This window comes from Phocoena sinus, chromosome 15, assembly GCF_008692025.1.
Source record: "Phocoena sinus isolate mPhoSin1 chromosome 15, mPhoSin1.pri, whole genome shotgun sequence".
Lineage (NCBI taxonomy): Eukaryota > Metazoa > Chordata > Mammalia > Artiodactyla > Phocoenidae > Phocoena > Phocoena sinus.
In genome coordinates, this window is record NC_045777.1 from 65,772,222 (window position 1) to 65,796,329 (window position 24,108).

Here is a 24,108-nt window from a genome sequence, read left to right on the forward strand (position 1 = left end):
GGAGGCACACACACGCACACACACAGACATGTAGGCAGAGACATAGACACAGAACACAGCCACATACACACAGGCACAAAAAGAAGACAAACACACAGATACAATCAGGAACACCCAAAGGGACAGCAACTTCACACACATATAAAACACAGACACAACTCCACAGACCCATATGTCCTGAGACACAGACACACACACGGATTTGCACAACCAACGTACACTCATTCAGTGGACAAAGGTGCAGACCACAATGCGTACAGATAAAACCAGAGAGACACTCAATGTCTCAGTGCTGTGCAGTGGGAAATTCACGTTCACAATCGAGATGCTCACAGACACAGAAACTCAGACACACCAGGTTCATACATGCAGACTTATACAACCACAGTCACACACACACACACACTCCCAGACAGTTCTGGCACCCCAGTGGATACCTCCACAGGCAGTCGGGGTGAATAGGACCCTGGCATTGAGGTAGAAGGTAGACGGGCTCCAGGCTAAGCAGCTGGAGCTTGTCTCCTGCTGACATTTCAAGGGAAAAGAATAAAGGGCAGGAGCAGAGAGAAGCTCAGCTCTGCCGAGTGAAAAGATAAGACTACCATATTTTTCATTCTTGAGGTCAAGGAGACCTCCTGGAATACACATGCACAAAACGTTTCCTCAGGGGTCAGAACAATGGAGGGGGCGCTAGCCCATAACATTTCCTGCCAACCTCTCAGAGACTCTCACGCTGGATCTGTCTTGGCTTAAAGATGCACGTGCACATTGGGTAAGACCTGAGTCAGACCAAATATGGGCACAAAGCAAGATGAATCAAGGTGATTGGCTAGAGGGAAACCGGAGAACTGCAGCCGTATAAGCAATTCAAGCCACCCAAAAGCGTGACTCTCTCTCTCTCGAGCCCATCCGTGTGTCTTTCCGCATGTACTTTTCTTCTAATAAACGCTTTATCTGCTTCCCTACCTTCTGTCTCTTTGCTGAATTCTTTCTTCAAAGAAGACAAGGACTGAGGTCCTGTTTCAATCCCACCGGCCCTCGTGGTTGGGATTCAGCACTTTCACTGCCACAGCCTGGGTTTGATTCCCGGTCAGGGAACTGAGATCCTGCTTCAAGCACCACACCCTCGAGATCAGCATGACCTACCCCACCTAGGCTGTCATGGAAGGGGGTGTTTTTCCTGGCTCCGAACCCAGTGCTAGGCACCTGTCCCATTGAGGGCCTCCCAGAGGGCTGTGCTTATGCTCTGAGACACCAGAGAATGGCCAGGGTAGGGTGGCTCTGGGACAGGGCACAGGGGAAGGACTGGGCTATGACAGCATGCACTTAACGTGGGGGTGTTGCATGGGCCTAGCAGATCCCAAAGTCAAAAGAGGGAAAAAAGTGTGCCTCCCCAGGACCCGCGCTGTCTGTCAGAGTGGGCTGTGCCCTCTCCCACAATAACAAAAGTGACAGTAAAGGCATCATCAGGACCATTGTATGATAATATTATCATCACCACAGCAATGACCGACCATCAGCCCGAGGTGGAGGAGTGAGGTGTGACCATGGTCGCCTGGTTTGCTTCATCTTCTGAGCAGGGCTGACCCTGAGCCAAGGCAAGGTTCTCTCTGGCCCTTCTCTCTCTGGAGGCCTCAGCTCCAGCTTCTTCCTCTCCCCAACATTCCCCCCACTCCCACCCAGACCCAAGTCCCCCCTGACCCTTTTCTCAGCCTGATACAACACCTCTCCCTGACTCTCCATCTGTGCAGTGGGATAGAGATGGTATGGGCGTAAGAAGATGCCTTGCAAAGTACAGTGGTTAGCACAGGCTGGTAACCAGGAGGGGCCTTTAAAGCCTTCACAGCTTCTAAGGTGCCGGTTTTTGGGAGGACAGTCGCCCCCCTGGAGATGATGAAGCTGATGGGCACAGGCGCTCAGCACATGGCCTCCCTTTGTCCTCGTGACGCCTTTTGGACACAGGACTGGGCATTTCCATCTTAGGGAGGAAACCCACCCGGGGTCACAACGCTGGTAAGCAGCACAGCTGGGTCCTCAAGCCCAAGGCTCCTGGCCCTGCCTTCAGGGGCCACGGAGGGCTCCTCCCCTGGATGGAGGCTGAACCCCGCTTTGGGGATGCTTCGTCTGCTGCATGAATGGTCTCACCCTTTCCAGGCCCCTTAACTCTGTTCACTTCTCCTTCTTTCCCTCATACCTGCTTGAGCTGTAACCAGGGTGACCCTGGCACCGTTCATGGAAGTCCCCAGTCCCTTACAGGCTGCGTCTGCCTTCCATTCACGTTCGCGGCTAGTCTGACTTCCACCCCCTCTGTGCCTAGTCTGTCTCTTTATAACCACACAGCCAACGTGGGACTCTGTAGGCAGGCAACTGCATCTAAACAGATTTCAACACTAGTGTTTAGTTGTCCCTGTTTTTTGTTTTGTTTTGCTTGGTTTTTTTAAATCATTTCTTGTGTATTTATGGTAAAAGACACTGATTTTCCATTATAACAGTAATAGAATGTTTCCTGTTTACAATAAGTTTCCATAATAATAAAATCTATGGGGTTTAAAGCAATGACTTTAAAGCTGTCTTGGGCCTGAATGAGCTGGGAAACCACTCTGTCAGTCACACATAAACAGCACCTTAGGAACTTCACCTCAGGACAGGGCCCAGAACAGACCATCACCAGTGGGCTTTGTCTAACCACCCGGGTCCCTGGGCCCCAGCCCACCTGCTTGGCTCTCCCCACCCAGCACTCCTGGTACTGCCAAGCTGTTTGGGTGCTGTCCTCAGATCCCCCAGAAAGGAAGCTGGTGAACTTTCTCCATTGAAATTCTCAATTTCCTGGAGGTCCCTGGCAATCAATAATGAGAGTCAGACTGGATTTTTTTCGCCCCTGTTTAGGTTCATAAGCTAAAGCCCATGCTAACAGGTGATGTATCTAGCCCTGTTTCAGGTGTTAAAATGTCTACACTAATTACGGATGATTTTGAGACCATACCCGTACCGTCTGTATGGTCACACAAAGTGGAATTCGCAAGCCAGAAGGAAACCTATTTTATTACCATATCATCATGACCACGTAATGCAGTTCAACTGTAACATCTTTCCCTTCGGGTTTTCTTCTTTGCTCGTATTTTATTTGTAAGTGTACTTCTCAATTTCCAAACATGGGAAATTCTAGTTAGCTTTTCATCAGGACTCTTCTAGCACAATGGCTTACCAAAAACATGCTCTTGTGTGATTTCATTCCTCTGAAATATGTTGAAATTTGCTTTGTGGCCAAAATAAATAAGGTTAATTTTTGTAATTACACTATATGTGCCTGAAATTAATGTTTCCTCTGCAGTTGTTATGTGATATTGAGGGATATATGGATATAGCTATATGATTAAAATGGTTTGCTAGTAAGATCTTCTACACCTTACAGATGCTCTGTGGTGCTCATTGTATGACTTGTTGAGGGAGAGGTGTGAAAACCTCCCACTCTGCTTGTGTATTTGATTATTCTTGTATCTCTGTCATCAAATCGATTTCGGCCACTGCCCATGGGAAATCTTGAGAGTTCTCAAAGGAAGGAAGAAGCGTCCAGAAGTGGGGGACAGGGGACCTGGGTTCAGGAGGACGAGAAAACCTAAGGTCTGAGGAGTTTCCAGAGAGGACCCGGGGTTGGATGGCGAGCGATGAGGCAGCAGGTAGGGGAGCTGCCTTGTAAAATTTGGCACGTGGGTTGTGGTGTCCACTGTGATGGACCTGGGGCAAAGGCAGGGGATTTGTCGAGACAGTGTATAAAGCATTTGCATTGCTATGGCATCGTCGAAACAGGAGAAGACTCGGAGGAACTGCAGATAGGGGTTGGATGGAGGGGTGAATCTGGATGAAATAAGGATTTGTTTTTTTTCCAGCAACATATATATTTACCTTAGTAATTGGAGGCAAGAAATGTAAGTTGGCAGGATGTTTGATTTTTCTATTTCATCTTTGGTGATGACACAGCTAGTTGAAGTGATTGAGCTTTCTAAGAATGGTACTCATAGATGGGAGAGAATTTAGAAGTCATCTTGTTGCTCTTTGCGCCTCTCACCGCCGTGGCCTCTCCCGCCGCGGAGCACAGGCTCCGGACGCGCAGGACCAGTGGCTATGGCTCACGGGGCCAGCCGCTCCGCGGCATGTGGGATCCTCCCGGACCGGGGCACGAACCCGTGTCTCCTGCATCGGCAGGCGGACTCTCAACCACTGCGCCACCAGGGAAGCCCTCTTCTTCATTTTTGAAAACACTTTAAATAGGAATCCCATTGAAATAATGTTTCTTACGGTTAAAATTCTACTAACTAAAATTTGCTTTTTTTAGGCATAAAAGTAAAGATTAAAAGTCAATTACAGATAATATGTGTCTGCTGCTAGAACATTGAGATAATTCAGTTTTACTGGGTTTTCCTACTAATCTTAGAAATTATTTTATCTCTTTTTAGTTAATTTACAGCAAATATCAGAGAAGATCAATAATTTGGTGAAGGAAAACACAGAACTTGTAGAAAATATATATCCACTTTGGAACAGATGGTATCTTTGTCCTTTATCATTTTTCATGATTTCACCTTCAATTCCTTCCACCTCTGGGAGTTCGGTTATTTTGCTCTCTTTTCATTCATACTACTGTCCTATTTCATATGTTCCATAAACAGTCCAGATTCAAAGCAAGCTCCACAGACGTAAAGCACTGTTCTCTGTATTTGTGGAAGGAGTCACACACTAGAAGATAGTATTTATAACTCTGGTTCCTTTTGTACATATTTGCATAGGTGAATGACTCAAAGAAACATCTTCAAGAAACCACTAGACAGAATAAGATGCTCTTTGACGAAGCACTTAAATTTAAGGTAAAAATCCCTTCTCTGCCTAGATTACATTCTGAAAACGGAAGTAAAAGTAATGAGTAATTATTATTGATTCAATATATTTTGTTGAAGGATAATATCAAAACAATTGAGAGGGCTAATGAATATCTGAATGACATCCTTCAAAGTACTTGTGCTAGGTTGCAATCTGTGAGGGGTCAGAATGTCAAGAATCCGGACTTGGTAAGAGTTTGGCTGCTAAGTTTACCATAGTTTGGCTTTTGAGGCTTTTGTACGTTGGGTGAATTGAATGCTCCATCTCCTCTTGCTGTTTGCTACAGTAGAGTGTGGGAGTCTGGGAGTTGAATCTCCTTCTGAACAATGATCTGGAATTTCATGTACTCATACCTCCATGACTTTTCTATTTCAGAGACTAGGAAGTATGTTCTGTTTTCACTATGTAGGGAGTTTTCCCACCATTCGGCACTGCCCTCCAAGATACATAGACAATCCCAGGAAATATATGAGGTGAAGGAAGATATCTAGCCAAGTTGTACAGCCCATACCGCTCTTTATGCTGAACAGAGAATTTTCAACGTGAATTTGGGAAAGTTTTCTATCTTTATTTATTTAAAAAATTTTTTAACATCTTTATTGGAGTGTAATTGCTTTACAATGGTGTGTTAGTTTCTGATTTACAACAGAATGAATCAGTTATACATATACATATGTTCCCATATCTCTTCCCTCTTGCGTCTCCCTCCCTCCCACCCTCCCTATCCCACCCCTCTAGGTGTTCACAGAGCACCGAGCTGATCTCCCTGTGCTATGAGGCTGCTTCCCACTAGCTATCTACCTTACGTTTGTTAGTGTATATATGTCCATGCCTCTCTCTCGCTTTGTCACAGCTCACCCTTCCCCCTCCCTGTGTCCTCAAGTCCATTCTCTAGTAAGTCTGTGTCTTTATTCCTGTCTTACCCCTAGGTTGTTCATGACATTTTTTTCCCTTAAATTCCATATATATGTGTTAGCATACGGTATTTGTCTCTCTCTTTCTGACTTACATCACTCTGTATGACAGGCTCTAGGTCCATCCACCTCACTACAAATAACTCAATTTCGTTTCTTTTTATGGCTGAGTAATATTCCATTGTATATATGTGCCACATCTTCTTTATCCATTCATCTGATGAGGGACACTTAGGTTGTTTCCATCTCTGGGCTATTGTAAATTGAGCTGCAATGAACATTTTGGTACATGACTCTTTTTGAATTATGGTTTTCTCAGGTTATATGCCCAGTAGTGGGATTGCTGGGTCATATGGTAGTTCTATTTGTAGTATTTTAAGGAACCTCCATACTGTTCTCCACAGTGGCTGTATCAATTTACATTCCCACCAACAGTGCAAGAGTGTTCCCTTTTCTCCACACCCTCTCCAGCATTTATTGTTTGTAGATTTTTTGATGATGGCCATTCTGACTGGTGTGAGATGATATCTCATTGTAGTTTTGATTTGCATTTCTCTAATGATTAGTGATGTTGAGCATTCTTTCCTGTGTTTATTGGCAGTCTGTATATCTTCTTTGGAGAAATGTCTATTTAGGTCTTCTGCCCATTTTTGGATTGGGTTGTTTGTTTTTTTGTTATTAAGCTGCATGAGCTGCTTATAAATTTTGGAGATTAATTCTTTGTCAGTTGCTTCATTTGCAAATATTTTCTCCCATTCTGAGGGTTGTCTTTTGGTCTTGTTTATGGTTTCCTTTGCTGTGCAAAAGCTTTTAAGTTTCATTAGGTCCCATTTGTTTATTTTTAATTTCCATTTCTCTAGGAGGTGGGTCAAAAAGGATCTTGCTGTGATTTATGTCATAGAGTGTCCTGCCTATGTTTTCCTCTAAGAGTTTGATAGTTTCTGGCCTTACATTTAGGTCTTTAATCCATTTTGAGCTTATTTTTGTGTATGGTGTTAGGGAGTGATTTAATCTCATACTTTTACATGTACCTGTCCAGTTTTCCCAGCACCACTTATGAAGAGGCTGTCCTTTCTCCACTGTACATTCCTGCCTCCTTTATCAAAGATAAGGTGACCATACGTGTGTGGGTTTATCTCTGGGCTTTTTATCCTGTTCCATTGATGTAGCTTTCTGTTTTTGTGCCGTACCATACTGTCTTGATTACTGTAGCTTTGTAGTATAGTCTGAAGTCAGGGATCCTGATTCCTCCAGCTCCATTTTTCGTTCTCAAGATTGCTTTGGCTATTCGGGGTCTTCTGTGTTTCCATACAAATTGTGAAAATTTTTGTTCTAGTTCTGTGAAAAATGCCGGTGGTAGTTTGATAGGAATTGCATTGAATCTGTAGATTGCTTTGGGTAGTAGAGTCATTTTCACAATGTTGATTCTTCCAATCCAAGAACATGGTATATCTCTCCATCTATTTGTATCATCTTTAATTTCTTTTTTTTCATCTTTAATTTCTTTCATCAGTGTCTTATAACTTTCTGCATACAGGTCTTTTTATCTCCTTAGGTAGGTTTATTCCTAGATATTTTATTCTTTTTGTTGCAATGGTAAATGGGAGTGTTTTCTTGATTTCACTTTCAGATTTTTCATCATTAATGTGTAGGAATGCCAGAGATTTCTGTGCATTAATTTTGTATCCTGCTACTTTACCAAATTCATTGTTTAGCTCTAGTAGTTTTCTGGTAGCGTCTTTAGGATTCTCTATGTATAGTATCATGTCATCTGCAAACAGTGACAGCTTTACCTCTTCTTTTCTGATTTGGATTCCTTTTATTTCCTTTTCTTCTCTGATTGCTGTGGCTAAAACTTCCAAAACTGTGCTGAATAAGAGTGGTGAGAGTGGGCAACCTTGTCTTGTTCCTGATCTTAGTGGAAATGCTTTCAGTTTTTCACCATTGAGGACGATGTTGGCTGTGGGTTTCTCATATATGGCCTTTATTATGCTGAGGAAAGTTCCCTCTATGCCTACTTTCTGCAGGGTTTTTATCATAAATGGGTGTTGAATTTTGTCGAAAGCTTTCTCTGCATCTATTGAGATGATCATATGGTTTTTCTCCTTCAGTTTTTTAGTATGGTGTATCATGTTGATTGATTTGCATATATTGAAGAATCCTTGCATTCCTGGAATAAACCCCACTTGATCCTGGTGTATGATCAGTTTAATGTGCTGTTGGATTCTGTTTGCTAGTATTTTGTTGAGGATTTTTGCCTCTATGTTCATCAGTGATATTGGCCTGTAGTTTTCTTTCTTTGTGACATCCTTGTCTGGTTTTGGTATCAGGGTGATGGTGGCCTCATAGAATGAGTTTGGGAGTGTTCCTCCCTCTGCTATATTTTGGAAGAGTTGAGAAGGATACGTGTTAGCTCTTCTCTAAATGTTCGATAGAATTCGTCTGTGAATCCAGCTGGTCCTGGGCTTTTGTTTGTTGGAAGATTTTTTTTGTTGTTGTTGGAAGATTTTTAATCACAGTTTCAATTTCAGTGCTTGTGATTGGTCTGTTCATATTTTCTATTTCTTCCTGATTCAGTCTTGGCAGGTTGTGCATTTCTAAGAATTTGTCCATTTCTTCCAGGTTGTCCATTTTATTGGCATAGAGTTGCTTGTAGTAATCTCTCATGATCTTTTGTATTTCTGCAGTGTCAGTTGTTACTTCTCCTTTTTCACTTCTAATTCTATTGATTTGTCTTCTCCCTTTTTTTCTTGATGAGTCTGGCTAATGGTTTATCAATTTTGTTTATCTTCTCAAAGAACCAGCTTTTAGTTTTATTGATCTTTGCTATCGTTTCCTTCATTTCTTTTTCATTTATTTCTGATCTGATTTTTATGATTTCTTTCCTTCTGCTAACTTTGGGGTTTTTTTGTTCTTCTTTCTCTAATTGCTTTAGGTGCAAGGCTAGGTTGTTTATTCAAGATGTTTCCTGTTTCTTAAGGTAGGACTGTATTGCTATAAACTTCCCTCTTAGAACTGCTTTTGCTGCATCCCATAGATTTTGGGTCGTTGTGTCTCCATTGTCACTTGTTTCTAGGTATTTTTAAATTTCCTCTTTGATTTCTTCAGTGATCACTTCGTTATTAAGTAGTGTATTGTTTATCCTCCATGTGTTTGTATTTTTTACAGGTCTTTTCCTGTAATTGATATCTAGTCTCATAGCGTTGTGTTCAGAAAAGATACTTGATACAATTTCAATTTTCTTAAATTTACCAAGGCTTGATTTGTGACCCAAGATATGATCTATCCTGGAGAATGTTCCATGAGCACTATAGAAAAATGTGTATTCTGTTGTTTTTGGATGGAATGTCCTATAAATATCAATTAAGTCCATCTTGTTTAATGTATCATTTAAAGCTTGTGTTTCCTTATTTCTTTTCATTTTGGATGATCTGTCCATTGGTGAAAGTGGGGTGTTAAAGTCCCCTACTATGAATGTGTTACTGTCGATTTTCCCTTTTATGGCTGTTAGTATTTGCCTTATGTATTGAGGTGCTCCTATGTTGGGTGCATAAATATTTACAATTGTTATATCTTCTTTTTGGATCGATCCCTTGATCATTATGTAGTGTCCTTCTTTGTCTCTTCTAATAGTCTTTATTTTAAAGTCTATTTTGTCTGATATGAGAATTGCTACTCCAGCTTTCTTTTGGTTTCCATTTGCATGGAATATCTTTTTCTATACCCTTACTTTCAGTCTGTATGTGTCTCTAGGTCTGAAGTGTGTCTCTTGTAGACAGCAAATATATGGGTCTTGTTTTTATATCCATTCAGCCAATCTGTGTCTTTTGATGGGAGCATTTAGTCCATTTACATTTAAGGTAATTATTGATATGTATGTTCCTATTCCCATTTTCTTAATTGTTTTGGGTTCGTTATTGTAGGTCTTTTCCTTCTCTTGTGTTTCTTGCCTAGAGAAGTTCCTTTAGCAGTTGCTGTAGAGCTAGTTTGGTGGTGCTGAACTCTCTCAGCTTTTGCTTGTCTGTAAAGGTTTTAATTTCTCCATCAAATCTGAATGAGCTCCTTGCTGGGTAGAGTAATCTTGGTTGCAGGTTTTTCTCCTTCATCACTTTAAATATGTCCTGCCAGTCCCTTCTGGCTTGCAGAGTTTCTGCTGAAAGATCAGCTGTTAACCTTATGGGGATTCCATTGTGTGTTATTTGTTGTTTTTCCCTTGCTGCTTTTAATCTTTTTTCTTTGTATTTAATTTTTGACAGTTTGATTAATATGTGTCTTGGCGTATTTCTCCTTGGATTTATCCTGTATGGGACTCTCTGTGCTTCCTGGACTTGATTAACTATTTCCTTTCCCATATTAGGGAAGTTTTCAACTACAGTCTCTTCAAATATTTTCTCAGTCCCTTTCTTTTTCTCTTCTACTTCTGGAACCCCTATAATACAAATGTTGGTGTGTTTAATGTTGTCCCAGAGGTCTCTGAGACTGTCCTCAGTTCTTTTCATTCTTTTTTCTTTATTCTGCTCTGCAGTAGTTATTTCCACTATTTTATCTTCCAGGTCACTTATCCGTTCTTCTGCCTCAGTTATTCTGCTATTGATCCCATCTAGAGTATTTTTCATTTCATTTATTGTGTTTTTCATCATTGTTTGTTTCATCTTTAGTTCTTCTAGGTGCTTGTTAAATGTTTCTTGCATTTTGTCTATTCTATTTCCAAGATTTTGGATCATCTTTACTATCATTATTCTGAATTCTTTTTCAGGTAGACTGTCTATTTCCTCTTCATTTGTTAGGTCTGGTGGGTTTTAATCTTGCTCTTTCATCTGCTGTGTGTTTTTCTGTCTTTTCATTTTGCTTATCTGACTGTGTTTGGGGTCTCCTTTTTGCAGGCTGAAGGTTTGTAGTTCCTGTTCTTTTTGGTGTCTGTCCCCAGTGGCTAAGGTTGGTTCAGTGGGTTGTGTAGGGTTCCTGGTGGAGGGTACTAGTGCCTGTGTTCTGGTGGATGAGGCAGGATCTTGTCTTTCTGGTGGGCAGGATCTTGTCTTTCTGGTGGTGTGTTTTGGGGTGTCTGTAGACTTATTATGATTTTGGGCAGCCTCTCTGCTAATGGGTGGGGTTGTGTTCCTGTCTTGCTAGTTGATTGGCATAGGATGTCCAGCACTGTAGCTTGCTGGTCGTTGAGTGAAGCTGGGTGCTGGCATTGAGATGGAGATCTCTGGGAGATTTTTGCCGTTTGCTATTATGTGCAGCTGGGAGCCCTCTTGTGGACCAGTGTCCTGAAGTTGTCTCTCCCACCTCAGAGGCACAGCACTAACTCCTGGCTGTAGCACCAAGAGCCTTTCATCCACAGGGCTCCTTAATTTGGGATGATTCGTTGTCTATTCATGTATTCCACAGATGCAGGGTACATCAAGTTGATTGTGGAGCTTTAATCCGCTGCTTCTGTGGCTGCTGGGAAAGATTTCCCTTTCTCTTCTTTGTTCTCACAGCTCCCAGGGGCTCAGCTTTGGATTCGGACCCGCCTCTGCGTGTAGGTCGCCGGGGGGCGTCTGTTCTTTGGTCAGACAGGACGGGGTTAAAAGAGCCGCTGATTCAGGAGCTCTGGCTCACTCAGGCCGAGGGGAGGGAGGGGCACGGAGTGCGGGGCGGGCCTGCGGCGGCAGAGGCCTGCGTGACGTTGCGCCAGCCTGAGGCGCGCCGTGCGTTCTCCCGGGGGAGTTGTCCCTGGATCCCGGGACCCTGGCAGTGGCGGGCTGCACAGGCTCCCCGGAAGGGGGTTGTGGAGAGTGACCTGTGCTCGCACACAGGCTTCTTGGTGGCGGCAGCAGCAGCCTTAGCGTCTCATGTCTGTCTCTGGGGTCCGCGCTTTTAGCCGCGGCTCGCGCCTGTCTCTGGAGCTCCTTCAAGCAGCGTTCTCAATCCCCTCTCCTCGCGCACCAGGAAACATCAAGAGGGAGGAAAAAGTCTCTTGCCTCTTCGGCAGGTCCAGACTTTTCCCCGGACTCCTTCCCGGCTAGCCGCGGCACACTAACGCGCTGTGTTCACGCCGCCAACACCAGTACTCTCCCTGCGCTCCGACCGAAGCCCGAGCCTCAGCTCCCAGCCCCGCCCGCGTCGGCGGGGCAGCAGACAAGCCTCTCGGACTGGTGAGTGCCGGTCGGCCCTGATCCTCTGCGCGGGAATCTCTCCGCTTTGTACCCCGCACCCCTGTTGCTGTGCTCTCTCCGCGGCTCCGAAGCTTTCCCTCTGCGCCACACGCAGTGTCCGCCCGTGAAGGGGCTTCCTAGTGTATGGTAACCTTTCCTCCTTCACAGCTCCCTCCCACTGGTGCAGGTCCCGTCTCTATCCTTTTGTCTCTGTTTATTCTTTTGCCCTGCCCAGGTACGTGGTTTTGTTTTTTTTTTTTTTTTTTTGCCATTTGGGAGGTCTGAGGTCTTCTGCCAGCGTTCAGTAGGTGTTCTGTAGGAGTTGTTCCACGTGTAGATGTATTTCTGGTGTATCTGTGGGGAGGAAGGTGATCTCCGCGTCTTACTCTTCCGCCATCTTCCTGGAAGCCTCTCGGGAAAGTTTTCTTTATATTCCATCAAGAACACCCACTTTTTTTTTTTTTGGCGGTACACGGGCCTCTCACTGTTGTGGCCTCTCCCGTTGCGGAGCGCAGGCTCCAGACACGCAGGCTCAGCGGCCATGGCTCACGGGCCCAGCCGCTCCGCGGCATGTGGGATCTTCCTGGCCTGGGGCACGAACCCCCGTCCCCTGCATCGGCAGGGGGACTCCCAACCACTACGCCACCAGGGAAGCCCAAGAACACCCACCTTTGAGCTGTTTGACATGAACTATTTTCCACCTTTGCTTTCCCCTTGTCATCCAGTCATCTCTTCCATTATGCAGTGAGCAAGATATTTGTTGAAGCTACAAAATATTTGTGCCTTAATGTCTTTCTTTGTTCTGCATTTCTTTATGGGCTTGATATTTTTCCTGGGCCCAACCTGGATCAACTACTATCACATGAAACTTAGGGGTCACCGTGGGATATGTTTGGTTGATGTTACACCTTTTGAGCATATCAGTGTTTCCGCTGAAATCTCAGTGCAGTTGTTGTTTCTATCCTATGTGCAGATATTGGAAAAAAAAAATCTACAGAGGACTTGAAAGGTGCTATTTCAATGAACACCTCAGAAATTTTGGAGGTAAGCTACCTATATTTGCTGCAGGATTTCCATTGTACACATTAGCTTTTGCAAGGAACAACTTTTTCATGTCTTAGGAGGTTAAAATGATGATATCTACTTGGCAGTTTTTTTCTTGGGAATTAAGTCATCAATGAGAATGTTTTGCTTTAGGTTGAAATTGCCGTCAATGAAGCTTGTGTCAATCATGCAGAAGTGAAACCTGAAGAACCGCATGAACAGGAGAATGTTCAGCTCAACATCAGGAAGGAACAGGTAACAAGTTCTACTCCCATAGACTGTTTAAATCAGAGAACTGAAAATCATTACTTCCTTTTCAATTTTTAAAAAACTTTTATTCTGTATTGGAGTATAGTTGATTTAAAATGTTGTGTTACTTTCAGGTGTACAGCAAAGTGATTCAGTTATACATATACATATATCTATTCTTTTTCAGATTCTTTTCCCATATAGGTTATTACAGAATACTGAGTAGATTTCCCCGTGCTATACAGTAGGTCCTTGTTGATTATTTATTTTATATATTGTAGTGTGTATATATTTAACCCCAAACTCCTAATTTATCCCTCCCCACCCCTCACCTTTCCCCTTTGGTAATCATAAGTTTGTCTTCTATGTCTGTGATTCTGTTTTTGGTTTATAAATAAGTTCATATGTATCATTCTTTTAGGTTCAACATGTAAGCAATATCATATGATATTTGTCTTTCTCTGTCTGACTTACTTCACTTAGTACAATAATCTCTAGGTCCATCCATGTGGCTGAAAATGGCATTATCTAATTGTTTTTTATGGTTGAGTAATATTCCATTGTATACGTGTACCACCTCTTCTTTATCCATTCATCTGTCAGTGGGCATTTAGGTTGCTTCCTTGTCCTGGCTATTGTAAATAGTGCTGCAATGAACATTGGGGTGCATGTATCTTTTCAAATTACGGTTCTCTCTGGAGGGGATTGCTGGATCATATGGTAGCTCTATTTTTAGTTTTTTAAGGAACCTCCATACTGTTCTCCACAGTGGCTGTACCAATTTACATCCCCACCAACAGGGTAGGTTCCCTTTCTTCCACACCCTCTCTCCAGCATTTATTGTTTGTAGATTTTTTGATGATGGCCATTCTGACCGGTGTGAGGTGATACCTCATTGTAGATTTTATCTGCATTTCTCTAAGAATTAGCAACATTGAGCATCTTTTCATGTGCTTTTTGGCCATCTGTATGTCTTCTTTGGAGAAATGTCTATTTAGCTCTTCCTCCATTTTTTTGATTGGGTTTTTTTTTTGATATTGAGTTGAATGAGCTGTTTATATATTTTGGAGATTAATCCATTGTTGGTTGCATTGTTTGCAAATATTTTCTCCCATTATGTAGGTTGTCTTTTCATTTTGTTTATGGTTTCCTTTGCTGTGCAAAAGCTTTTAAGTTTAGTTAGGTCTGAATTGTTTATTTTTGTTTTTATTTTCATTACTCTAGGAGGTGGATCGAAAAAGATATTGCTATGATTTATGTCAAAGAGTGTTCTGCCTATGTTTTCCTCTAAGAGTTTGTAGCATCTGGTCTTACATTTAGGTCTTTAATCCATTTTGAGTTTATTTTTGTGTATGGTGTTAGAGAACGTTCTAATTTCATTCTTTTACATTTAGCTGTCCAGTTTTCCCAGCCCTACTTATTGATGAGGCTGTCTTTTCTCCATTGTATACTCTTGTCTTCTTTGTCATAGATTAGTTGACCATAAGTGTGTGGGTTTAATCTCTGGATTTTCTATCCTGTTCCATGGATCTATATTTCTATTTTTGTGCCGGTACCATACTCTTTTGATGATTGCAGATTTGTAGTACAGTCTGAAGTCAGGGAGCCTGATTCCTCCAGCTCCGTTTTTCTTTCTCAAGATTGCATTGGTTATTCAGAGTCTTTTGTGTTTCCATACAAATTGTAAAATTTTTTTCTACTTCTGTGAAAAATGCCATTGGTAATTTGATATATATTGCATTGAATCTGTAGATTTCCTTGGGTAGTATGGTCATTTTGACAACATTGATTCTTCCAGTCCTAGAACATGGTATATCTTTCCATCTGTTCATGTCATCTTCAATTTCTTTCATCAGCATCTTTTAGTTTTTGGAGTGCAGTTGTTTTGCCTCCTTAGGTAGGCTTATTGCTAGGTATTTGATTCTTTCTGATGTGATTGTAAATGGGATTGTTTCCTTAATTTCTCTTTCTGATCTTTCATTTGTCAGTGTATAGAAATGCAACAGATTTCTGTGTGTTAATTTTGTATCTTGCAACTTTACCAAATTCATTGATGAGCTCTAGTAGTTTTCTGGTGGCATCTTTAGGATTTTCTATATATAGTGTCATGCCATCTGCAGACAGTGACAATTTTACTTCTTCCTTTCCAATTTGGATTCCTTTTATTTCTTTTTCTTCTCTGATTGCTGTGGCTAGGACTTCCAAAACTATGTTGAATAAAAGTGCGAGAGTGGACGTCCTTGTCTTGTTCCTGACCTTAGAGGAAATGCTTTCAGGTTTTCACCATTGAGTATGATGTTAGCTGTGGGTTTGTCATGTATGGCCTTTTTTATGTTGAGGTAGGTTCCCTCTATGCCTGCTTTCTGGAGAGTTGGTATCATAAATGGGTGTTGAAAGCTTTTTCTGAATCTATTGACATGATCATATGATTTTTATTCTTTAATTTGTTAATGTGGTGTATCATTCTGATTGATTTGTGTATATTGAAGAATCTTTACACCCTTGGGATAAATCCCACTTGATCATGGTGTATGACCTTTTTAATGTATTGTTGGATTCTGTTTGCTAGTATTTTGTTCAGGACTTTTGCGTCTATGTTCATCAGTGATATTGGCCTGTAATTTTCTTTTTGTTGTTGTTGTATCTTTCTCTGGTTTTGGTTTCAGGGTGATGGTGAACTGAAACCAAACAAACCAAACTGAACTGAATGTACTTGGGAGTGTTCCTTCATCTGCAAATTTTTGGAATAGTTTCAGAGTGATAGGCATTAACTCTTCTCTAAATGTTTGATAGAATTTGCCTGTGAAGCCATCTGGTTCTGGACTTCTGTTTGTTGGGAGTTTTTAAATCACAGTTTCAATTTCAATACTTGTGATTGCTCTTCATATTTTCTGTTTCTTCCTGGTTTAGTCTTGGGAGATTGTACCTAAGAATTTGTCCCTTTCTTCTTGGTTGTCCGTTTTATTGCTGTAGAGTTGCTTGTGCAATAGTAGTCTCTTATGATCTTTTGTATTCTATGGTGTCAGGCATAACTTGTTTTTTTTTCTTTTCATATCTAACCTTATTGATTTGAGCCCTCTCCCTTTTTTCCTTAATGAATTTGGCCAAAAGTTTATCAATTTTGTTTATCTTTTCAAAGAACCAGCTTTAAAAAAAAAAAAAAAAAAAAGAACCAGCTTTTAGTTTCATAGACCTTTTCTATTGTTTTCTTCGTCTCTATTGCATTCATTTCTGCTCTGATCCTTATGATTTCTTTCCTTCTATTAACATTGGGTTTTGTTTCTTCTCCTTTCTCTAGTTGCTTTAGGCGTAAGGTTAGGTTTTTTATTTGAGCTTTTTCTTGTTTCCTGAAGTAAGACTGTATTACAATAAACTTCCTTCTTAGAACTGCTTTTGCTGCGTCCCATAGGTTTTGGATCGCCTTGTTTTCATTTTCATTTGTCTCTAGCTATTTTTTTATTCCATCTTTGATTTATTCAGTGACCCATTGGTTGTTTAGTAGCATATTGTTTAGATTCCACATGCTTATTTTTTCCAGTTTTTTTTTTTTCTTGTAGTAGATTTCAAATCTCATAGCATTGTGGTCCGAAAAGATGCTTGTTATGATTTCAATGTTCTTAAATTTACCAAGGCATGCATTATGGCCTGGCATGTGATCTATCCTAGAGAATGCTCCATGTGCACCTGAAAAGAATGTGTATTCTGCTGTTTTCAGATGCAACACTCTAGAAATATTAATTAAGTCCATCTGGGTTAATGTGTCCTTTAAGGCCTGTGTTTCCTTATTGACTTTCTGTCTTGATGATCTGTCCATTGATGTAAGTGGAGTGTTCATGTCCCCCACAATTACTGTGTTACTGTTGATGTCCCTGGTCCATCACAGTGGACACCCGAACACCCTTCCCCTACCTGCTGCCTCCTCGCTCGCCATCCAACCCCGGGTCCTCTCTGGAAACTTCTCAGACCTTAGGTTTTCTCGTCCTCCTGAACCCAGGTCCCCTGTCCCCCACTTCTGGATGCTTCTTCCTTCCTTTGAGAACTCCCAAGATTTCCCATGGGCAGTGGCCGAAATCGATTTGATGACAGAGATACAAGAATAATCAAATACACAAGCAGAGTGGGAGGTTTTCACACCTCTCCCTCAACAAGTCATACAATGAGCACCACAGAGCATCTGTAAGGTGTAGAAGATCTTACTAGCAAACCATTTTAATCATATAGCTATATCCATATATCCCTCAATATCACATAACAACTGCAGAGGAAACATTAATTTCAGGCACATATAGTGTAATTACAAAAATTAACCTTATTTATTTTGGCCACAAAGCAAATTTCAACATATTTCAGAGGAATGAAATCACACAGAGCATGTTTTTTGGTAATGCCATTGTGCTAGAAGAGTCCTGATGAAAAGCTAACTAGAATTTCCCATGTTTGGAAATTGAGAAGTACACTTACAAATAAAATACGAGCAAAGAAGAAAACCCGAAGGGAAAGATGTTACAGTTGAACTGCATTACGTGGTCATGATGATATGGTAATAAAATAGGTTTCCTTCTGGCTTGCGAATTCCACTTTGTGTGACCATACAGACGGTACGGGTATGGTCTCAAAATCATCCGTAATTAGTGTAGACATTTTAACACCTGAAACAGGGCTAGATACATCACCTGTTAGCATGGGCTTTAGCTTATGAACCTAAACAGGGGCGAAAAAAATCCAGTCTGACTCTCATTATTGATTGCCAGGGACCTCCAGAAATTGAGAATTTCAATGGAGAAAGTTCACCAGCTTCCTTTCTGGGGGATCTGAGGACAGCACCCAAACAGCTTGGCAGTACCAGGAGTGCTGGGTGGGGAGAGCCAAGCAGGTGGGCTGGGGCCCAGGGACCCGGGTGGTTAGACAAAGCCCACTGGTGATGGTCTGTTCTGGGCCCTGTCCTGAGGTGAAGTTCCTAAAGGTGCTTTTATGTGTGACTGACAGAGTGGTTTCCCAGCTCATTCAGGCCCAAGACAGCTTTAAAGTCATTGCTTTAAACCCCATAGATTTTATTATTATGGAAACTTATTGTAAACAGGAAACATTCTATTACTGTTATAATGGAAAATCAGTGTCTTTTACCATAAATACAAAGAAATGATTTAAAAAAACCAAGCAAAACAAAAACAAAAAACAGGGACAACTAAACAATAGTGTTGAAATCTGTTTAGATGCAGTTGCCTGCCTACAGAGTCCCACGTTTGGGCTGTGTGGTTATAAAGAGACAGACTAGGCACAGAGGGGGTGGAAGTCAGACTAGCCGCGAAGTGAATGGGAGGCAGACGCAGCCTGTAAGGGACTGGGGACTTCCATGAACGGTGCCAGGGTCACCCTGGTTACAGCTCAAGCAGGGATGAGGGAAAGAAGGAGAAGTGAACAGAGTTAAGGGGCCTGGAAAGGGTGAGACCATTCATGCAGCAGACGAAGCATCCCCAAAGCGGGTTCAGCCTCCCATCCAGGGGAGGAGCCCTCCGTGGCCCCTGAAGGCAGGGCCAGGAGCCTTGGGCTTGAGACCCAGCTGTGCTGCTTACCAGCGTTGTGACCCCGGGTGGGTTTCCTCCCTAAGATGGAAATGCCCAGTCCTGTGTCCAAAGGCTGTCACGAGGACAAAGGGAGGCCATGTGCTGAGCGCCTGTGCCCATCAGCTTCATCATCTCCCAGGGGCGACTGTCCTCCCAAAACCGGCACCTTAGAAGCTGTGAAGGCTTTAAAGGCCCCTCCTGTTACCAGCCTGTGCTAACCACTGTACTTTGCAGGCATCTTCTTACGGCCCATACCATCTCTATCCCCACTGCACAGATGGAGAGTCAGGGAGAGGTGTTGTATCAGGCTGAGAAAAGGGTCAGGGGGGACTTGGGTCTGGGTGGGAGTGGGGGGAATGTTGGGAGAGGAAGAAGCTGGAGCTGAGGCCTCCAGAGAGAGAAGGGGCCAGAGAGAATCTTTGCCTTGGCTCAGGGTCAGCCCTGCTCAGAAGATGAAGCAAACCAGGCGACCATGGTCACACCTCACTCCTCCACCTCGGGCTGATGGTCGGTCATTGCTGTGGTGATGATAATATTATCATACAATGGTCCTGATGATGCCTTTACTGTCACTTTTGTTATTGTGGGAGAGGGCACAGCCCACTCTGACAGACAGCGCGGGTCCTGGGGAGGCACACTTTTTTCCCTCTTTTGACTTTGGGATCTGCTAGGCCCCATGCAACACCCCCACGTTAAGTGCATGCTGTCATAGCCCAGTCCTTCCCCTGTGCCCTGTCCCCAGAGCCACCCTACCCTGGCCATTCTCTGGTGTCTCAGAGCATAAGCACAGCCCTCTGGGAGGCCCTCAATGGGACAGGTGCCTAGCACTGGGTTCGGAGCCAGGAAAACACCCCCTTCCATGACAGCCTAGGTGGGGTAGGTCATGCTGATCTCGAGGGTGTGGTGGCTTGAAGCAGGATCTCAGTTCCCTGACCGGGAATCAAACCCAGGCTGTGGCAGTGAAAGTGCTGAATCCCAACCACGAGGGCCGGTGGGATTGAAACAGGACCTCAGTCCTTGTCTTCTTTGAAGAAAGAATTCAGCAAAGAGACAGAAGGTAGGGAAGCAGATAAAGCGTTTATTAGAAGAAAAGTACATGCGGAAAGACACACGGATGGGCTCAGAGAGAGAGAGTCACGCTTTTGGGGTGGCTTGAATTGCTTATACGGCTGCAGTTCTCCGGGTTCCCTCTAGCCAATCACCTTGATTCATCTTGCTTTGTGCCCATATTTGGTCTGACTCAGGGTCTTACCCAATGTGCACGTGCATCTTTAAGCCAAGACAGATTCCAGCGTGAGAGTCTCTGAGAGGTTGGCAGGACATGTTATGGGCTAGCGCCCCCTCCATTTTCTGACCCCTGAGGAACCGTTTTGTGCATGTGTAGTCCAGGAGGTCTCCTTGACCTCAAGAATGAAAAATATGGTAGTCTTATCTTTTCACTCAGGCAGAGCTGAGCTTCTCTCTGCTCCTGCCTTTATCTTTTCCTTGAAATGTCAGCAGGAGACAAGCTCCAGCTGCTTAGCCTGGAGCCCGTCTACCTTCTACCTCAATGCCAGGGTCTATTCACCCCGACTGCCTGTGGAGGTATCCACTGGGGTGCCAGAACTGTCTGGGAGTGTGTGTGTGTGTGTGACTGTGGTTGTATAAGTCTGCATGTATGAACCTGTGTGTCTGAGTTTCTGTGTCTGTGAGCATCTCGATTGTGAACGTGAATTTCCCACTGCACAGCACTGAGACATTGAGTGTCTCTCTGGTTTTATCTGTACGCATTTGTGTCTGCACCTTTGTCACTGAATGAGTGTACGTTGGTTGTGCAAATCCGTGTGTGTGTCTGTGTCTCAGGACATATGGGTCTGTGGAGTTGTGTCTGTGTTTTATATGTGTGTGAAGTTGCTGTCCCTTTGGGTGTTCCTGATTGTATCTGTGTGTTTGTCTTCTTTTTGTGCCTGTGTGTATGTGGCTGTGTTCTGTGTCTATGTCTCTGCCTACATGTCTGTGTGTGTGCGTGTGTGTGCCTCCTTGGGGTGTGTGTGGGTCTGCCCTGGGGGGCTGTCTCACATGGCCCTGAGTATGTGTACTTGTGTGTATATGTGTGTGTGTTCCCCCCAGGGTGTCCTTGCCTGCGTTGGTCTGTGTGTGAGCTGTCCATGAACCCAACACCTGAGTCCCCAGGTGAGGCTGGGGGTGATTCTTTACCTGTGCGTCTCTGTGTTTGTGATGTCTGTATATTACCCTGTGAGTGTGTATATCTGTGCACCTCAGAAGAGGGCAGCTGCAGAGGGGATCTCCCTCTCGGTGACCCCCCAGGAATGGGTGAGAAGGAGACAATATGCGCTTCTCTCACCCCCAGGCTCAGCCTCTTCTGCCTCTGCTCCTTCCAGCCTCTGGTGGTTCCACCTCGGGCCGGAAGGATGGATGGAGTGAAGGGTTAGTTCACAGGACCACAGGCCAGGGGTGTCAGAGGGCTCTGGATGGCAGAGCGGATTACACAGTATAAGGAGAGGTGCCTGGGGAGGACTCTGGGCCCCTGGGGAGGGGCTGGGGGGCAAAGCTCCTGGGTCCCTGGGAAGGGCTGGAGGAGTCCTGCAGGATTCCTGGGCCCCCAGAGGGCAGGTACTCACTCACCTGCACTGGTCCAGGCTGGGACCTGCAAGCAGCAACAGCAGCAGCATTATTGGTGGGACGAGAGGCAGTGGGTCCATTGGAGGGTGCAGGTGAGGGATGGTGTGGCAGGCAGGTGTCGTCACCAAGCCGGGCTGCCCTCCCCTCTTCTCCATTCCCCAGACCACCACACTTGCCCTGCCTCCCGCCTCACCCCCCAGTTGGGCAGAGGCAAGCCAGGCAGGAGCAGACCCCGGGGGCCACATGGACTGTTCCTCCTAGACCTCTATGTCCTGGTCGTCGACTGGGTCACAGAGTCTCTGGAACCAGGAGGGAGAATCAGGCCCTGGAGCAGTCTGTGATGGGGATTGGGGGAATTACGAGGGACAGCATTCAGCACTGGATCTTTCCCAGAATAAATGCACAACAGACTCACTGTGGATGCTGAGTCAGTATTTAATTTGCTTCAGCCCCATTCTGAGCGCTCAGCTGGGCAATCTGAAATGAACAGGGAACTTGGAGGAAGGATAGTGATTGATATAATTTAAAAGAACAAAAATGCTGGAATGTTGACATTCCCGGGTCTCTTTCAAGTCAACTCTCTCAGCGTTCCTCTCCTCACCCTCACCATCGTGAGGAGCCTGAGGCCGCCAAGCATTTGGCCAACATCACACAGTGGTTTCTGAGTTTTCTGCCAATTACATCTGACCAAACTCCTTCTTCCGGAGTTCACTTCTTTTTATCTTGCCAGTGATGGTTTTGGGCAGCTCTGAGACAAACTCCACCTGGTTGAGGATAAAGCAAACACATACTAAGTCCCCCCGTCATTTTCTATCAACCCTCAGCTCCCTCCTTTGCCCTCTCACAGTCCCCCAGAAAGGCTGGCGCCATGTGGGGGCCTTAATGGGGTTTCACCCATTTATGTCAGATTCTCCTCGGACTCCTGAAGTTGGATGCAGCCCTTTGATGTACTTTGACCAGTGAAATATGAGAAGGAGTGAAGTGTGCCACATTTAACAGAAAAGTTGGGAGTCATTGAGACAGGCCACCCCCTCTGTCCATCTCTTCTAGTACTCTGGGAGGTACCTACGTGGTGGCTGCTCCTTTATCCTGGTCCCAGGATGAGGGGATGTGGAGCAAAGGCTGCGGGAAAGCTATGGTGGACAAGTGGCGTGAGCAAGAAAGGCACCGTCCTTGTTATAATCCACTGCAACTTTGGGACTGTTTGTTACCCACAGTAACATGTAGCCCTTCCTGACTGGTACGCATCCTCTACTCTACTCTCGATAAAGCATCAGATGCTAATGTTAGCAGCATGAACTCTGTTGTCAGATACACATGGGGTTGAATTCCAGCTTCTATTTACTCTAATCTCAGGCACCTTACTTTGAGTCTCTAAGCCTCAATTTCCTCTCTGTAGACTGGATGATTATCTCAGGGTGTGGGGAGATTAAATGAAATAATAATGCATGTAAAGCATTGAGTCCAGGGCCTGGTACACACAGTAAATGCTCAATAAATGTTAGCTATATAGCTTTATAATATGTATTGATTGTAAACATTCAGACAATGCAGCAAAGTATTACTGCAAAAGAAGGAAATTTTAACTTGTTTTTAAACACATCAGATAGCACTACGTATTTCTTAGCCTGCTTTTTTTCTCAATAATATATTATTGTGATATTTTATGCTAAAAATCTTCATCATCAGTTTAAACTACAGAATCATATTAAATTCCACGCGTAATTTCATCCTTTCTCTATTGCTGCCAGTTTCATAGGTTGTGCACAGCATTTAAAACCAATGAAGTTGAACAAAAAATATCAGAATGTGTTACATGCTGTTAGGGTAAATATCATTTTGTTCTTTGTTGTTTGCTATGTGTGTATATGGGTGTTGGGTTGCAATACAGAATGTATTTCTCATGACAGAATGTTTTTTAATAGCTTGGAAGTTGCTGGTTTGGGTGTCTTTTTCAAATTTTGAAAGATTATAGGTAACCTTCCTGGACATCCTTGGGCAATTGTCTGATTTTTTCCTTTAGGCTGACACTCCAGCAATGGATGAGTTTCTGGCACAGGATCGAGGTTCCACCCGATTCAGTGGGCTCCCTCACACCCCTAAGCTGAAATGCTTCTTCTGCAGAGAAAAATATTAGTGCTCTTGGCTACTTAGGCTTCACCCCAGACACTGTATGAGACTTGAGGCAGTGGAACCCCCAGAACCACTCACAGGGACCAGACCCCATCCATCTGCTCTCGCTCACCTTCCTTGGGTACTTGTACGGGGCTGTCACTGACTTCACATGCTGCTGCAGCTCCTTGGTGAGCTGGTCTCGATCACGGGACAGGAAGTTTGGGGTCAGGACAATGAAAGCCTTCACTACCTGCAGTGAAGAACCAGAGTGGAGGCTCAGGGCGAGGGACAACCAAAGTATAGTTTAAGGAGTAAATGCCTGGGACTTCCCTGGAGGTCCGGTGCTTAAGACTCCGCACTCCCACCACAGGGGCCGTGGGTTTGAGCCCTAGTCAGGGAACTAAGATCCCGCGTGCCATGCCACACTGCGCGGCCAATAAATAAATAAATAAAAATTTAAAAATAATTTTCAGTTTAAAAAATTTTTTAATTAAAAAAAATTTTTAAATAAAATGCTTACAAAATTAATGGGAAAACAAACTGAGAACAGAGCCTTTGGAAATTCCAGGTTCAAATCTCAATACT

General features: G+C 43.8%; 1 protein-coding gene across 5 annotated transcripts in view; it reads right to left on the reverse strand.

The window, feature by feature from the left end:
• Nucleotides 1-21,823: 21,823 nt before the first annotated feature.
• The window catches only part of LOC116739913 (acyl-coenzyme A synthetase ACSM1, mitochondrial), a 49,711-nt gene continuing 47,426 nt past the window's right edge, over nt 21,824-24,108 (reverse strand). For 3 of the 5 annotated variants that reach the window (XM_032604806.1, XM_032604805.1, XM_032604804.1), the window contains exons 13-14: nt 23,654-23,773; nt 21,824-22,172 (exon numbers count right to left, since the gene is read on the reverse strand). In XM_032604806.1, coding sequence (XP_032460697.1) covers nt 22,086-22,172; nt 23,654-23,773 — 207 coding nt within the window. In that variant the 3' untranslated portion in view covers nt 21,824-22,085. The remainder of the gene's footprint in view (nt 22,173-23,653; nt 23,774-24,108) is intronic. The other 2 variants (XM_032604810.1, XM_032604809.1) reach the window with 1 other exon arrangement.